General features: G+C 49.8%; 1 protein-coding gene across 3 annotated transcripts in view; it reads left to right on the top strand.

Annotated features, from left to right (window-relative positions):
- Nucleotides 1-16,482, top strand: part of UIMC1 (ubiquitin interaction motif containing 1) — a 39,851-nt gene extending 23,369 nt beyond the window's left edge. For 2 of the 3 annotated variants that reach the window (XM_017828157.1, XM_017828156.1), the window contains exons 7-13: nucleotides 2,100-2,188; nucleotides 3,112-3,191; nucleotides 6,446-6,614; nucleotides 12,032-12,110; nucleotides 13,628-13,748; nucleotides 15,489-15,552; nucleotides 15,982-16,482. In XM_017828157.1, coding sequence (XP_017683646.1) covers nucleotides 2,100-2,188; nucleotides 3,112-3,191; nucleotides 6,446-6,614; nucleotides 12,032-12,110; nucleotides 13,628-13,748; nucleotides 15,489-15,552; nucleotides 15,982-16,238 — 859 coding nt within the window. In that variant the 3' untranslated portion in view covers nucleotides 16,239-16,482. Of the gene's footprint in view, nucleotides 1-2,099; nucleotides 2,189-3,111; nucleotides 3,192-6,445; nucleotides 6,615-12,031; nucleotides 12,119-13,627; nucleotides 13,749-15,488; nucleotides 15,553-15,981 lie in introns of those variants that run through there. The other variant, XM_017828158.1, reaches the window with a different exon arrangement.
- The last annotated feature ends 234 nt before the right edge of the window (nucleotides 16,483-16,716 follow it).

Raw genomic sequence — 16,716 nt, 5'->3', positions numbered from 1 at the left:
GTGTGTATTTTTATGTTCCTGCCTTACTGCTGAAGAGGAAAGCAGGAAAGAGGAAGCCAGACGGCACTGCCTATCAGCCAAAGATAGAGTGCAGTGCTCCAGAAAAGCCACTTCAGCAGATGACAGGTGTGGGACAAGTCAACATGATTTTCTTCAGATTTAAGCCTACTCCTCTTTCCTTGTTTTTTTTTTTTTTCCCTTCTCCTTCCTGTGGGATGCAATTCTCAAGCAAAGACTGTGGAGAAGAAGGACAAATGGGAGACGATTTAGGGAGCAAGTTACAAGAGAGGCCAGATAATGTCATGTTTTTAATTTGCTGGGTTTTATAATTTAAACCTGCTTTGGAACAAAACTGCCAACTTTTCTCTGATCTAACAGCATTTGGCCTGAACAGTTATTATCAATATGCAGAGTATGAAAATCCCTCTTGCTTGTACCTTTCTAACAAGCTTAAAACCTGCCTTGGGGAGCAGGAGGAACTGCAGCTGCCACTGCTGCTGAGGCTGATGAGTTTGTGACAGCTGAGGTCTGAGCTTGCGTAGAAGGCAGCGAGGTGTGTGCTCTGCAGCGCTGGCCTCCCGCCTGCTTAGGGCAGGAGAGGCCAGGATATGGAGGATATAGAAAGAGAGGGACCTCGTTCCTTTGGTGTAGCTGATGGGGTTAGTCTGGGACATTCCCCAAGCCACCCAGGAGCTGCCTGCCTTGGGGTGGGATGCACCTGGATTCAGCGCTCCCTCCTCGGGCAGCTGGAACATCTGCAGGAAAGCAAGAAATGGCTGCAGTCTTTGCAGTTCTGTGCACATTAAGCGTTGCCATCTGGCTCCTGGTAATTTGCCAGCACAGGCCTCTCTCGGGTAGGGCTCAGGCACCCTGACTGGCTGGCCTCAGCCTCACTTAATAGGAAAACACGGCTCTGAGCTGTCTGGAGGGAGTGGAGCAGTTTAGGAAGTGCCAGCCCTGGGAAGAGGCTGCTTTGCTTTCTGTGGGCCACTCTCCCTGCTTGTTTTACTCTTTGTATGGAGCATGGAAGATTGGGGTTTTAATAAATGATTATAGGCTTTGTTACCAAGAGATAGTTGGTGTAGCAAGAAATGTGGTTTGACTTCAAATTGATTAGCCCATTTTATAAATGTCATAGCAAGTTGTTTTGTGTGAGTTCTTTTGAAGAGAGCCCTGATGTTAGACACAGAGTAAAACATGCTCAGCCTGGATTCATAACAAATGCTTTGAGATGCTTTATTTAGAGAGAAAAGCCACTTGTGATTTCCTATCAGAATTTTGTTATTTATCATAAATCAGCAGTGGCTGTTCTCTCCTCTCTAAGGCCTGTGGTTGAGCTTAATAAATCTTCTGTTTGTCAGTGTGGGGATTCATGTTTTTAAAGTGTGTTCTTGCATACTTGATCAGACTAATCAGAAAGCCACGCAAGGCGTGGAGTGTATCAGCATGGGTGCTAGACTTCCTCAGCAATGCCTGCCTGGTTCGGAAAGACACTGTGCAGTGAGGGGGGAGAAAAAAAAAGGAGGAATCCAAAGGTCAAAATGAGAGGAGCGATGCCCGGTGCTGCTCCAAGGAACCACCACCCTAATGCTGTAAGGATTTTGCTGCAAGGAAAATGCCTTGTATCACATCCGTGCTGCTTCTGGCTGCTGTGCACAGGGATAAGGGAGAAAATGAACAGTGTGAGGAGGGAGAGGATAATGTGGGATAAAGCAGGTCTATCTTTCCTCTGTGAGTATTTCCTTCCCCAGGCAAAAAGAGGCACAGTGCTGCTACCTGCACAACTCCCAAGTCTTCTCCCACAGAGAGTCACACAGTTGTGAGCAGGTAGTTTTGCTCCCCTGACAAGAGATAGTGACCCTTTCTGCCTTTTTGTCAAGGGTTTCTAGAAAGAAAAAATGTTCCCTTTGGGGTGTTTGCTTAGGATGGCATTTTAGATGCATATTTTCCTGTTATCCTGGTCATTTCTGGCTGTCAGAATCATATTGACCACTTGGAAATTATGGCATCATCTGCTGTTCTGAACTGTGTGAGACAGGCAGGTGTGGCACTCACACCTATTGGACTGGAGATTCATAGTATATTTATATTTTGAACAGCATCTCCACGATGACCCCACTTGGCAGTAAAAGGAGTCCAGATATTGCCACAGAAAACTCTGCTGAAGAAGAGATCTCTGTTTGCCCAGGTAAAAGGCACTTGAGAATGTTATGAATTTTGTACTGAAAGTTGCACACTTATGGAATTCAGAGGAAAGAAGAGAATTTTCAAGTTACTTGAACAAAAAGGGAAAGATTTCTTTCCCTTCTCCATTTGTCAGGGTTATAATTATCCAGGTAATGTAGTTTGATCCCCTAGTTTTGGACCCATTTCCTCTAAAACAATTCTGTGACAGGGTTTTTTGGGGACTTGCTGCTGAAGAGGCATGAAGATGTGCGTCAGCATGGAGGGCTCACTCAAAACAAGGTGTCAGAAGTGGTCTCTGCATTGCAATCAGATTTTCAGATTTTTCAGTGTCAAGATAATGTGCAAAGCGTGAGAGCTGTCTTACATTAATTAAACATGTTTTGGACCAGCGACTTTTTCTTCCTCGGTCTCTCCTACCATGTTTGAGGTTTTCCAGTCCAGCGTTTTAAGTGAGAAAATTAATGAAAGGACTGTTCCTGTTCACGAGGAGCCATAGCAGGAGAGGTCATGGTGGTGCTTGGTGGCATATTTTGTTGCTAAGGAAGATGTGGAGGTCTAAAGATGGTGCAACTGCAAGGCAGACCACAGAACGGGAGCTCTGTTTGTCTTGATGCGAGAGCAGCTCTATTCTTGCTTTGTCTCCATCCCAGCAAGTGTCCCACGCACTTTCCCTGTGTCTAATCTCACTCCCCATGAAGCTGCAAAGCTGTGGTGGCTTTGTCCTCACACCACCATGCTGTGACTTTAACCCCTCATCTGGCTGTGTTGTTGCACATTGTCTGATAACATTTGTGGCAAGTCTAAAAAATGTTTTGAAACTGTGAAAACTGTGTGAAGAAGCGTTAAGGGCTAAGTTACATCAAGAAGTGAGGAGGTAGTTTGGGGGCTGCAAACCTGTGCTGACATGGAGGTGTTTTTCTGCAGAGACACAAACGAGCCCATTGGAAGCTGTTGAGGAGGAGAGAGAAGAGCTCTGCTCAGACAGCAGAGATGCACCTATGCAGGTAAAAGAGCTGGAAGTTTGGGAAGGGTTCTGTTTCCAGTCCTACCTTCCAGATCCTGGTTCAGCTGAGCTGTGCTGGCATTTCCCCTTGGGTAGCTGGGAGCTTGGACTTCTGCTATTTGGATCCTCAACAAACAGTTCCCGCTTTGCTTTTCTCCTCTGCTTCGTATCTCCAATCCCTTTTGGCTGGGAACTGCATGCAGCTGCTTGGAGCCTTTCAGTCCTATAGCTGGAGAGCTGTTATCAATTCCAGCCCATTCTTTTGTACCCTTACACTGCTGTGCTGGAGGATGCCATCAGCGTGGGTGGCAGGGCTGTAGCTTGCCCATGTTCAGGGGTACAGTGCTGTGATGCTCAGTGATGCAGAGGGACCCCAGGAGCTGTGAGGGGTGTCCTAGGAAACCTCAGTCACTCTTGTTGTGACATGCTTTTCCCTGTTACAATCCTCTGAGTTCCAATGTTTGCTCTCCAACAGACCATCTCCAAAAGGCTAAGAAGAGAGCTTCACCCAAAGACTGGACTGGGATAAAGATGTCCTTGAAGTGTTGAGGGCTGGTGTGGTTTGCAGGCCAAGCAGAGTGTCCTGAGCCGGGAATGTTGCTTTCTGTGCAGTAATAGTTGATAGCAATAGTAATTCAGTGGCAGGGCCATCCTCTTACCTCTCACTGCAGATGTGCTCTGTGTGCAGCTCCTTTCCCTGCGTTGTCACACCTGCACAGCAATTGCTTTGCAGCTGTCACTGTACCAACACCTGACTTCAGTTCCTGCTTCTGATAAAACTCCCTTTGTCTATTAATTTAGAGAGTGATATCAAAGGGGTTGCCAAGTACTCCTCTGGCAGGGTACATGGATACAGAATCGTACAGCTCTTGACAAGAGGACTCATTTGTGGAAAGCTCATTCTGGGAGTTTGCAGCTTGTACAGCATGTCTGCAGCTCCTCGTTCTCACAGGCCTCTTAATAAACCATCTTCTGCTCTCGTGTGCCTTTCATTCTGCAGGTATCTCCAAGCACTGCTCAGTCAATTAGGGACTGCAGCAGGGAGAGGGTTGATCCTGGGCTGGCCACCAAAGCACGTTTGTGACCCATTTGGCTGTGGCCAGGACTCTGTCCTGTCCCTTGTGCTCTGCAGAAGGTGCCCTGGGTCTCACACCTCTGCCTGGATGGCACAAGGTGATCAGCAAAGTGGTGGGGAGCAGGTTCCTAGGGATTGTTTGACAACATTATGGCTGGCAGCAGGTCCTGGTCCGGAGCCCGCAGCCCTCCAGGAAGACAGCAGAAACAGCTACCATGGCATCAGCAGTTTGCATGAGCTGAGCCTAGACCACTGGGACTGGCTTCTTCCTAGCAGATGCTGAGCCAGGACACAGGAGTCTTGTTGTTGAGCTCAGCCTCTAGCATTGCTTTTGGCTGGCTGTTGGCTGCAAGTACTATATCTTGTAGGCAATTTCCTCTGCTAAAGAGCCGAGGCAACTGTCTCTGCCTCTGACAGGGGTGATTGGTTCTGCAGTTGAGGTTTTCCAGACTGTTACAGCAAGGTTTTGTACAAGCAGTTTTGGAACTGTGGTGTCTTTTGTTACAGAATGTTGCATTTCCATTTAAAATTAGTAATTTACCATCGAATGTAGGCGGGCAGGGTGTGTAGAACCGGTGATCTCCTAAGATTGCTTTAAAAAAGGCAGCTAGAAGGAGCAGTGCCTGCTGCTTTTCCCATCATATTTTTTACGTGTGTTGTCTGACTGGGATAGTGAAGGTTTGATTTGATCATTCATATTTGACACATCTTGTTTTTTATGGCTCTTGTGTGTGACGCCCCACAGTGAGGACTTCACACGATGCAGTGACACTGAGATGTGAGAGAGGGGTACGAGCGCTAATGCTGTAAGTGATGTACTTGAGCAGCTTGTGTTCGTCTGGAGGAACTCTTGTGGCAACTCCTCCACAGAAATCCAGGGCAGAGAGCCTCCCTGGGAATGAAAGAGATGTTCCTGGGGCTTGGTGCTGTAGCTGGTATCTGGGAGAAATGCATTCCATGAGTCGGAATCTAAGTTTAAGGCCCAGTCCTGCAATTTTTGACATAGCTCCTCGGAGTCAACAAAAACAGCCTCCTTCCCTTTAGGACATAAAACCCAGAATCAGATCCCAATTTGGAAAAGGAAGTAATAAACCGAGTAATACGACAAAGCGCTCCAGTGGCACGGAGCATCTTGGCTGACCCCAATTACTGCTTCCCTGAAATGATACTGTTGGAGGAAAGCAGACGACAGTTTTGCTGCACACTGTCTACATGTCACTGCTTAGCTCTAAACAGAAACCCCTTCCATATTATTTTCCTATAGTTTTTTTCTACATGGGTAATATTTAAGTAGCTTTTTTTAATCATTGCAGGGAGGGAAAGGTTCTTTCTTAAATGTGAAAAAATCTTGCAGCAAGCCTGACTAGGCAGAGATGTAGTTATGAGTGAGATGGCTGCAGTCTGCTGCATTTGGGAATGTCAGTAACATAGGGAGCAGGCTAGATCTCCGTGAGTGGGTAGTGGAACACCTTTACAGCTGTGTGACCAATGCAAAAAGAGGGTGTCAGTAAGTGGTAATGGCACCCTGAGAACATACACGAGCTGTGACATTCTGCCCTGGCAAAAAGCCTCTGCTGGTAATTTTGTGACACGGATTTTCAATGGTATTGCCTCTCTCCTTGATCAGTGTCCCCTCTGATGATTGCTCCAGCCACCTCCTCTACAGAGGAGGAGCTTCCAGTGATCTCTCCTTGCTCCCTAAGACCACAGCAGCCTCCTTTCATCCTGGGGGAAGCTGTGTTCCCAGACAGTGCTGCCTGTGTAGCGTGGATCGTGTCCAGAAACTGATGAGCACAAGTCAGGTGTTGAACTCTTGCTTTGCCCCATGAATTTTCCATCAGTTTCGCTTCTGAGCTTTCCTGATTAATGGAAGCCTTACCATTTTTCCACGGTAGTACAGGTGATGTTTGCCTTAAACGGTGTGCATGGCTGTGCAGAGAGGTTTCACCACGATTCAGAAGGACATGTTGCCTTTGCAAGAAGAATTAGTTGTTAGTGCAGTGCTGTTTACTCAGCCAGTGGTCTTATTTCTGACCCCTGTGTGATGGAGGAAGAATAAAACTTTCCAAGAAAAACTGAGTCTGTGGCAGGGTGAGTAGCTACCAGACAGCATGGAGCTCTGCACCTAGCAAAAAAAGAGAAACATCACTATCTGGCTAATTTTTCTTCTTCTTCCTTAGGTTGGTGGAGATGAAGATGCTGGTGGGACTGTGTCCAAGTGCAGTCCTACAGCCGCTGCCCATGTGTCGTGCCCGCTGTGTGATCACAGCTTTCCAGCTGCAGAGATCGAGCTCCATGCCATGTACTGCAACGGCATCGTGGGAGCAGAGGCTGGCAGGGACACTCCAGGTCTGCCAAGTGTTACTTGCAAGTGTTTGCTCCTTGTGCTCATCCCCCTTCCCTACTGTTACTTGGCAGACAGGTGCTGCAGTCTTGTTCTTCTTGGGATATTTGGTGCATAACGTGTAGGGAAGGTTTGCTCTGCCTTATTCTATCTCCAGGCTGTTCAGGAGAGTTTTATTCAGAGGCTCTGGTGTTTCCAGCACTTCCTGTACAGAGACATCTCTGATTGACTTCGCACAGCAATTCACCACATTATCAGCTCCTGAATATTGCCCCAGGATCTAGTCCTGGATGCTTCAAGCAGTTCTCATAAGACGTGTCTATTGTGTGTTTTGTTGAGGACCTGCAGAGAATGTGGCAGTGATAGGAAATGGAAGTCTTGTGTCCTTCAGGGCTCTTGAGAAGGAAAAATGTTCTGTACCACTCCAAGCATGGCCTGTGCTCTGCATGGAGTCTGACATTTGTATGTACTAAAATGGCTTGTTCTGGTGGCAGAGATTGCAGAAAAGTTTCCCTCTTGTTCCACTAAAATTGCAAAATGATAACTATCAATCTGGGAGTGTGGATTTTTCTCCTTCATTTGAAGAGTGAGGTGTAGAAGCACGGTCAGAATGCCCGTATTAATCCTCTTTGCAGTCTTTTTTATATCAGGTTTCCATAGCCAACCTTTGTAGAGCTTAAGTGAACAAATACACTGGTTGGTTATCAACATATTCAGTAAGTTATGTTTTAGCTGCTGCTTGAAATGTAAAATCTGTGTTAGCACAATGTCAGGTAATATCAAAGTAGTAGCTTGTAATAAGATTAACTTTTCAGGTTGTGAATATATAATTTTCAGTTACATTCTGGGTTATTACATGCAACCTAAATCTATGATGTTTAAACAATTTGAGCAAATCAGAGCTAGTACAAGAACTGTAACTTCTGCATTCCTCTAGCAGGAGGAAGTTTCACCATGTAATCTTAATGCAGAGTTGATGTAGTTCCTGAACAAGGTCCCTGTTATACTAAATCTTTGGGGATGTGACATGGGTCCTGTCAAGATAACAGGAGCCAGAGTAGTGGCTGATACTGGCTGGTGCTTAATTTTGGTGGGAAGTTCTCTCTGTAGGCACAGCCCTGCTACTAATGCAAAGCATTTGGTTCAGGCAAATCACAAATTATCACAGTTCTATCCTCAACACTGATAAAGGTGTTATCCATGCTACAAAATGGAGCAGAATTTTTAGTATGCCTTTTAGCAGGAACGTCTTTGGCCCTGTGGTATTTAGGTCCCTGGTGTGGCTGGACTCTGAGCATTTCCATTGATCCTGGGGAATCCTGACTGTGATCAGGAAAAAGCTTTGAATTCTTGGCAGTGTGAGGGAATTTGTTCTTCCCTTTGGTGTTGGCTTTCAGCAGGACAGAGTTCAAGGCTGGCCTCTCCACTCTGCTCCAGACTGGTCTCCCTGGGGATGTTTGTAAGGGTAGTTATTTTGAAATTGCTACTGTGCTGTTCTGGCTTGTTCAGAACAATCCCCCCATAAGAAAACCAGCCTGGAATAAAAGGGATTTTGCTCTGCAATAATGGCTGTAAGCAGAGCAATGGGTTTGGGACAAAATCACAATAATTTGGGTTTTCTATTGCCAGCTATTCTGGTATTTTCCCTGTAGAGACCAGGCTCTATTATCCATAGCAGTCTATGACACCTGTGTTGTTTGCACCCAGACTCTTTGAAGGACCATGGGCTTCCAGGGCTTGGGCAGAATCCTGTGCTTGCTTGTGGGGCTCTGGGTCACAGGGCATCTTGGGCCAGTTCCCAGCATCTGTTGGAAGGTGAGAGTCACCCAGAGGGGTCTCAGCTGATGGGCTGATCATTGGATTTTGGGTTGAATAGGCAGGGGGAATGTTCAGCTCTGAGCAGAGGCCACACAGTAGCCTGGCACAGCTGTGCAGGTACAAAAGAACTCTGTTTCCAGGGCTGTTACCTTGGCATCCATTGCTAGCACAAAATCCACAGGTAAAGCTAAAGCATGGGGAGAAAAAAAGAGGTGAGAGAATTATCTTCTGAGGCAAATGCCAGCTCCTGTGTGGGTCCAGAAGCTGTTCTGTACTGCTGCAGCACTGTGTGCTCTTGGCTGGCTGCTGGCTTCCTCAAGAGCACAGCAACAGCCTCATGTGAGAAGAAATCAGAGTTCGCTACTCTAAGCCATGTCCTGATCTGTTAAGAAAAGACTGCTTCAATTTTCCTTTGGTGCACTGGGTCAGGGGTTCCTGGTCTGTCTTCAGATTTATTAATTGGACTTACTCCTGATGTCTCTAGAATTGCAGATTATGCAGTTCTGCAAACTACAGCTGTCAGTGGTTTTCATTTTAATATTACAAAAGGATGGGTTCTTGCTGGTTTTACTTCTCTTCTTCCCTCTTCTAATCATGCACCAAAGTCTCTTGGTGTTAGGTCTCGGGAGACCAGCTCAGCCTGGCTGATATCTAAGGACAGATTTTCAAATGAGTTAGCTGGGCAAGATGAGTTACAGTCACTTTCCCTACACACATGGACACCCTGGCTGGATGCCCAGACCACCAAACACCTGGGCAGTATGAAAATCTGGTCATGAATTTCCATTTTCCTGTGATCTGAGTAAATAAAAAAGAAGAGCCTGCTGTTGTGTTAGCCCCTGTACCAGGCTGGGGAAGGTTCAGGTCCTGGGTTTCCAGCTCAGTGACTGGTGTTAATTCCAAACGAACAAGTGGATCTGTGGAAGTGCTGTGCCAGCTCCCTCTTTCTTCATGCACTCAACTGAAGGGCTCACTTGTGTGAGAGGGGCTGTGTGAGAGGGCTCTGCTGGAGCCACCATATCCGTTGCCTGCTGCTGCTGCCAACACAGGAATCTGCTGGTTTCACCCTGGAAGCTAGTCTTGGCTGCTGCTGAGTACAGCAAATACTCTCAAGCTTTGTGACATACTTGATGCCTCTTACCCTCCATCTACGTGCATCTGACATCTCGTTTCCCAAGTGAGCTCAGGGAGATGAAGATTTGGTATATCCCTTCCTCCCAAAGGCTCAAATGCAGTGTGGTGCAGCTGTCAGTCTTCAGCAGCAGCACTGGTGTTGTTAAAAAGCTCCTGACATCAGTGGAAGTGGCACTAATACAGCAGAAAGAGTAAGGGAATGGGTGTAGAGGAAGCTGGATGGCTTCTGAGAAGGGACCAGATGCCATGAGCTGGATACTAAAAGATCCTGCACAGAAGTGGCACAGCTGGCAGTAAGCACAGGGAGGAAGCTGGTGGGCCAAGCAGCAAGGTGAGGAGCTCAGTGGCTCTGGCCTTGCAGCCCCAGGAGGTGCCTGGGCTGGGCTGATAGTGGAACCGTGCTGGGGAGGGTTTGCTCCTCTCCCCCAGGGTGCATGTTGAAACCAAACAGGCCAAGGATGACTTGTCAACCAGAAGAAATGCCGAGTGAGGGAAAAGGTGGTTATTGGACTACGGAACATGTCTGACCCAGCAAAGAGCATTTCATTTGGGAGAGTTACAAGGTTCCTGTCACACAGGAGGTCAGCACTGCTCTGTGGTGGGGATTTTCCCTGCGGCAAGTCTTTTCCTGTATTCTGAACTACCTTCGTGTGGGTGACTGAAGTGTTTTGGCAGGGGTCGTGCCTCACCAGCTGGCCCTGTTCTCTCTCTTGCGCTGCTTCTTCCAGCAACACAGCTGAGGGTCTCCCCCTGGGCAGCTGCAGAGCTAGTCCCAGACATCTCTAATGGGCCCATTATGCCAGATGTGTTCACTGCCTTTAGAAGAAAATAGAACTGATTAACACCTGAGCTGGTGCACAAGGCTCCCCAGACGGTGTTAAAGGAATATTAACGAGCGCATGCTGGTTTGGAGAGCAGCTCTCACCATGCTGTCAAACACATGTGTTGGTTGGGTTCTTGGGAGGCTGGGTGGCCTGGGGGGTGGCCATCGTTACCAGCCGTCCTAGTCAGGCTGCCACTTTGAATCTGGGCCAGGCTATGTTAAAGAGAGACGTTTGCTTCAGTTCCTGTGAGAGATGAGCTGTTGGTATCAGTCATCGCCTACGAGACAATACCCACATCCTAGGAAACGCTCAAGCTTGTTTCTTCAGTGTGGTTGTCTCCTGTCAGCCCCAACAGCTCCTGAGCACCTTGCAGTGCATTGCTGGTTGTGGCTGCAGATTGCTGCTAAGGGAAAGGCTGTGTTGCATTGGATAGATATTGGGGTTGCCCAACACTTTGGAAATGGGGTTTAGCTAAAACTCAGAAGAATTCCCTTTATTCTGCACAAAATTTTGTGCATTGCTTTCTTTATCACAGATGACGTGCCAACAAAAACAGGTTTGTTGTGCCTATACCTTGGATTCAGACCTTTTCTAATGTCAGTATGGGAAGCAGCGTCACCGAGCTGTAAAACAGCTCCCTGCATTGTCCCCTTAGCCATCGTGCCTGAGAACGCTTACTGTGACATCTGTTTTGGAGCTGGAGTCTTGAACGTCCCTGGTGAAGCAAGCTAAGCTATCTGAAATGTTCCCTGAGGATCTTTGCTGGTGGTATGTCAACAGGAATACGCTGAGAGGAATTCGACTGAAAGGGACAACGCTCCAACATGCTCCCTGCAGATGCCTGCAGAGCCAGTTGGGAAAGGCTGCTTGGGGTTGCTGAGGGAACAGAAATTTTTGGACCCATCATCAGCTGCTCAGCTGGGATCTCCTTTGCTACCCACATGTGTTGGAGCTGCTGGAGGGCAGCACTGCTCCTAGTAGAGGTCATGCAGGGGACCCCCAGAGCTGTATATGGACAATAGCACTGGTCACCCTGGTTCATATGGGCCATGGGAAAGCAACGACTGCGGGGCTAATTGTTGTAACCTTCCCTTTCCAGTGTGAGCTGTGCCCTCCCCTGCGAGGCTCTCCCTGCCACATCTGCAGAAGGGCCGGTGCCTCTGCACAGCCCCTGCCTCAGCTCACCGTGTCCCTGAGCTCACAGCTGCCACAGTCCCTCCCTGCAGCAGGCACGGGAGCCTGGATTGGCAGGGAGTGGTGCTGTGCTGCTGGAGCAGCTGGATAACGCTTCTCCCAGGCTATCGCGCTGCTGCGCGTCAGCTTTAAAATTCCTGTAAACTACATACTGTCGATCCAGCTGTTTCTGGCTGAAGACAAGTTAGGTGTGAAATGTTTAGCTGGCTTCCAAGTCTGGGAAAGATAAATTCTTCAGTATCCCTGAGGGGAAAAAGGGAGACTTGGTCAGCAACCTGTTCTTCAGGAAAGAAGACTCTGCTGGTCCCAGTCCAGTGTTTGCCTCTACCATCACTTGTGCTGCAGCCCTGAGTGAAAGCAATGGAAACTTGTTGCATTTGGGCATGGTGTAGGGGTGGTTTTGGGGTGGACAGTGGTACCTTCTCTGTTGACCCTTTCTGTTTTTCCTCCAGTGCTCACCCGGCGTCAGAGAGAGGCAAGAAATAAAGCTGCCAGTGGTGAAGGCAGCCCTTCATCCTTAGACATTGACAAGTAAGTAGGTATGCTTGCCTTCTCCAAGATTGTTTCCACGCTTCCATTCTAGCTAGACTGTGGATGTCTTTATTCCTGTACAAATGCTGGCCGTTGGCTTTATAGCAGTGTTTCCCTAAGAAATTGCCTTCTGTCAGTGGCTCTCGTTGCAGTGCTGGCTATATTTAAACTGAAGCAAGAGGAATTTGCTGTTCTCAGATTGTTTATTTTTGCACTGATTTCCTTTCAGCCCAATCCATGGTGGGTCAGGGGCGTGTGGCTGCTGGGGTGGAGCTGTAGCTAAAAGGGTGCTAACTCAGCTGGTTTCTAATGGGAGATTTGAGCTTGGTAACCCCGGGAAAAGAAGAGGCCAGGACATGGAGGCTGTCAACATGGCACCTGTAGTGATATTCTTAATTAAATTAGACTTTCAGAATAGCAGTGGCTTTGTTTAATCTCTTTCCATGCAGCCCCTCCTCCTGCCACCCACACAAAGCATCATAAGAGAGGATCTGACAGTAAAATCCTTGCTATGGAAGCAATTTTGCTGCTACAAACAGTGGATGGCAACATCACTAATGGAATTAGGCTAATTATAGAGAGGACAGCTTCTGTTTAGACACATTATCTGGGTAATCAGCACTGACTGGAAAGAAAATACAGGAAAAGTACTGCAGAGTTTTGCTCGATGGGGGCTCTCCCTATGCATTTTAGAGCCTGGGGTGTTTCACTAAGAGAGTACCACTACCAAACTGAATGCAGTGCTGCTGGGGCTGGTCCCTGGAGGCTTTGTCTCTTCTTGGAGATGGTCCATTCCTGAATTCATTCTGAAGAGCCAGTGTCCTCTCCTGCACGGTTCAGTCCCTGCAGACCACGGTTCCCTGGTGTGGAAGCAAGTGTAGCTGTGTGTAAATCCATGCCTGACCTTCATCTCCTTTCACCCAGCATGATTTTCTTCCCAAGAACACTCGGTTGTCCTGCATGAGCCTGGGCATCTTCTACTCAAATGAGGGGATTTGAGGAACAGGCTGAGCCAGCCCCCCAGCAGGAGCACGTGCTCTGCAATTCCTCTCCCTGCATGGCATGATGTAAAATGGAGACAGTGCAGAGAAAGACTTGATTTACTAGTCAGACAAGTTCATCCAGCCCTGGTAAAATGTCTCTCTGATTTAACACACTTGGTTTGCTTTTCAGGCAGAATTTAGCTCCCCTTTGCAAAGCCCGTGCACTTCATTTCTGTAGATTTTGACAGGGTGCTTTATGTCTGGGGAGAAATCAGTGGTGTTTGAGATAGTTAGATGAACAGATTTGATTACTGTCCCGCTGCTGCAGCAGCAGGATACAGAGGAACAGGCAGGGAAAACTGATAATCACTCAGTCTTTGCGATTGGTGCTGGCCCAACCCCACTGAGCAAGACTGGATTTGGTGACACGTCTTCTCCGTGGCGTGGCCTGGAGGAGGAAAGTCACCGCTGGTGTCTGGGAGCCCAGTGCAGGGTGAATCCTAATGCAGTGCTCTGTCCTTTGCTGCCTGGCAGGTGTGAGAAGTGCTACCTCTGTAAATCACTGGTGCCACTGCTGCAGTATCAGAGGCACGTGGACAGCTGCCTTCAGGCTGCTAGGCAAGCTCAGGGAACCAGGAGGCTGCGAAGAGCCAAGGTGAGGGGCGACCCTGCATACCGTCTCCTTTGCTTTGCGCTGGGTATGGGGCTGGCTTGGCAGCAGGAGCTGCTTCCCTGGTTGATGGGGATGAGCTGACCTGATGTAGGATTGCCTGTCCCTGTGGGCCACTGTGGGCAGAGAACTCATTGCCCTCCTTCCTGCTACGCTCGGTGAGAGCACGGACTGGTCCCAGGGGTGAGCTAATCCAGCAGAGCTGCCAGTAACCTCTCCAGTGGGCAGACAGCCAGGGCTGTCCCGCTGCCAGCCAGTGTGCCTCAATCCTGCAGCCTTCCTTGGCTGAATGTCGATGGAGTGGGGGGGCACCACCAGGATGACAAGCCTATCTGAGTCCATCCACAAGTCCTTTCCCATGGGGGAGGCTTCAGAAACAGAGCAGGGGGAATTGTGCTGGGAGCAAACCACAGCATCCCAGGAGAATTGTGGGGGAGCGAGTGCAGTGGAGGTGTGTGGGGTGTGGGGAATGTGCCTCGGTAGAGGAGGTGGGAGGCAGGAGTGTGGGTGGCAGCTGGCTCACAGTCACTTGCCAGGTGTTGGCCCCCACTGTGCTTTTTCCTGCTCTCAGCGGTCCCGGGGGAGCACAGAGAGGGTCCTTCCAAGGCCTTCCTGCTGGTTTCTGCAGGCAAAGCCCTAGTGCTGCAGCTTTGCCTGTGCTCAGAAATGTGATTCACGGCATGAAGATGCAACATGATGTCTTAGTTTTGTATAATCCCTTAAATCCATCACAGGCCTCAGCCCTTTGGGGATTCAGATGCAAATGATGAGATTTCTGGTTGATGATTTTGGCTGGGATACAGCCAAGCACTGTGTGGTTCAGAGTACTGCAGGGCATGGCTGCTCCTGCATGTGACTGGCTCTGTGGGGGCTGTTTGACTCTGTCCCTGTGCCCCACAGCTGGCTGGTGTGCAGGTCCTGCATGCAGGAAAGATGCTGGAGCCAGGTGGCTCTTTGGGGTTGGCTTGGCAAGGCTTTGTTACCTCTGGCTCTGCCTTGTGCTGAGGTGGCAGCTCACTGGGGGAACAGGTCACGACTGGGCATGGGATGGGCCACTGGAAAGCTTCCTAGTGGCTCTGTTGGGCTTGTGGATTTTTGCCATGGCCCATTTTGGGGTGCTTTGCAGCTCCAACCCACAGCTGGGACACCAGTGCCTTCTAGAGCAGTTTTGGGGGCAGAGAGCAGCCAGAAGAGGGGACTTTGGGCCAATGAGGGTCAAAGCAGCCAGGCCAAGCGGTCTTCCCTTAGCCTGTGTGACCAGCGTGGCTGCATCTTCTCAGGGGCTGAGAGGGGGTACAAGAGGTGCATTCCTCATCTGGCTCTGCCCTGAAGGAAGGCCCTTCCCTCCAGCACCAAGCCTTGGTGCCCTCAGACAGACTGGGATGAACCTGCCCTTGGAGGCACAGTTCTGGAGGATGTGTCCTAGCTGTGGCAGAGCCCCTGGTGCCCCCATTTCTGTTACAGCACTGTGCTCACCAGCTGGGGTTGGCTTCCTGCACCCTGGCCTCCCTCCTTGCTGGGTTTTTCTTAATTAACTGCTTTCGTCTGCCTCTGCTTGAGCAGTAGTTGGGCTGGGCACAGAACAGAGCCCTTCCTGTGGGTGGCTGGAGGCCCTGGACATGCAGCATTCCCTCTTGTGCCCAGCCTGAGGGGGAACTTGTGCCCACAGGGCTATGGGGTTCCCTTGTGGCAGTGCTATGATGGTGGCTCTCCTCTCCTTGGCAGGACACCGGAAAGCGGGAGAGGGGCCTCCTCAGGATGCTGGAGCTCTCAGAGAGCAAGTCTGAAGGTGGGAAACTGCTTAAACTGCTTTTTGTGCCTGCCTGGCTGGGTTGGAGTGTCCTTTTCCCAGTTCTCCCCTTTTCATCCTGGCTTGGCCTAGGCTGTTCTGGCAGAGCAAATTCTCCTTGGAAAGGCCTGTGCTTCCTGAGCAGAGCAGGAGGCTGTGAGCTTAGCTGGCTGTCAGCATTCCCCAGTACACATCCCTGCTTGTGCCCATTGGACCTGTGTCCACTGGACCTGTGCCAGTGCCCAGAGCCCTTGCAGGGATGGGGTATGCTCTGAGCAGTGGCACCAAGACATGTTCAGCTTCCTGGGGGATGTGGGAGACTGGTGCTTCCCTGCAGGGATCCAAAGACAATAGGAGACAGGTGGGGAGTGGTGCTCTCAGCAGCACCTGTGGCTCACACAGGAGGGCTGATGTGTGCTCTTGTTGCAGGTGCTGACGTGGAGACCCCCCTCACTGGATTAGGAGACCAACAGTCCCCTCCCACGCTCTCAGCTGGAGCCAGTGGGGAGCCAGCAGCAGACAGCCCCTTCTCCCTTCAGCACCTTTCTTTCCTCGTCTCCCCTGCGAAACCCGGTGTCTCCTCGGAAGCCATGGACAGTGTGATGGACTCAGAGCCGCGCGTGGCTCTCCGTGCAGGCAGCCAGCAACAGACCAAAGGCTGCCGCCGGAGAAGGCACAAATTCTGAGGCTGGCGATGTGGCAGGGATCCCCAGCAGCTCCCCGTGCCCCAGCGAGGGTCTTCTCGGCACCGTACCCCTGCTTCACCTGCAGCCTTTGTCTCCCACTCCCTTTTTGTATGTTTTATACGACCTGTGCGGGGAGTGCCGGGTGGAGAAGCGACTGTGTGTTTTATAGGTGCCTGTGCAGCTTTGCTCTCTGTTACAGAAATGGAAATATATTTATGTATGTTTTTATGAAACTGCAGCACCATGGCAGAGCTGTGCTGGCTTTCTCTGGGGAATGGGAGGGCGCTGGAGGGAGGAGAGGAGGAGCAGCAGACGGTGGGTCCCAAATCACGCTTCCCCAGGCCTGTCCTGGGGGGGAGAGGGTGGTGGGGGCTCAGAGACCCCTGGGCAGGGGTCTGCAGTACCCCCTGCTCCACACAGCAACACAGGAGTGACATTCCCAGCCGGGAGCGGCGGAGGGCACCTTGGTGCCATCTGA

Source organism: Lepidothrix coronata, unplaced genomic scaffold, assembly GCF_001604755.1.
Source record: "Lepidothrix coronata isolate B3197 unplaced genomic scaffold, Lepidothrix_coronata-1.0 Scaffold146, whole genome shotgun sequence".
Taxonomy (NCBI): Eukaryota; Metazoa; Chordata; class Aves; order Passeriformes; family Pipridae; genus Lepidothrix; species Lepidothrix coronata.
The sequence above is the reverse complement of the archived record's forward strand: the minus strand, read 5'-3'. Positions and strand labels throughout refer to the sequence as shown.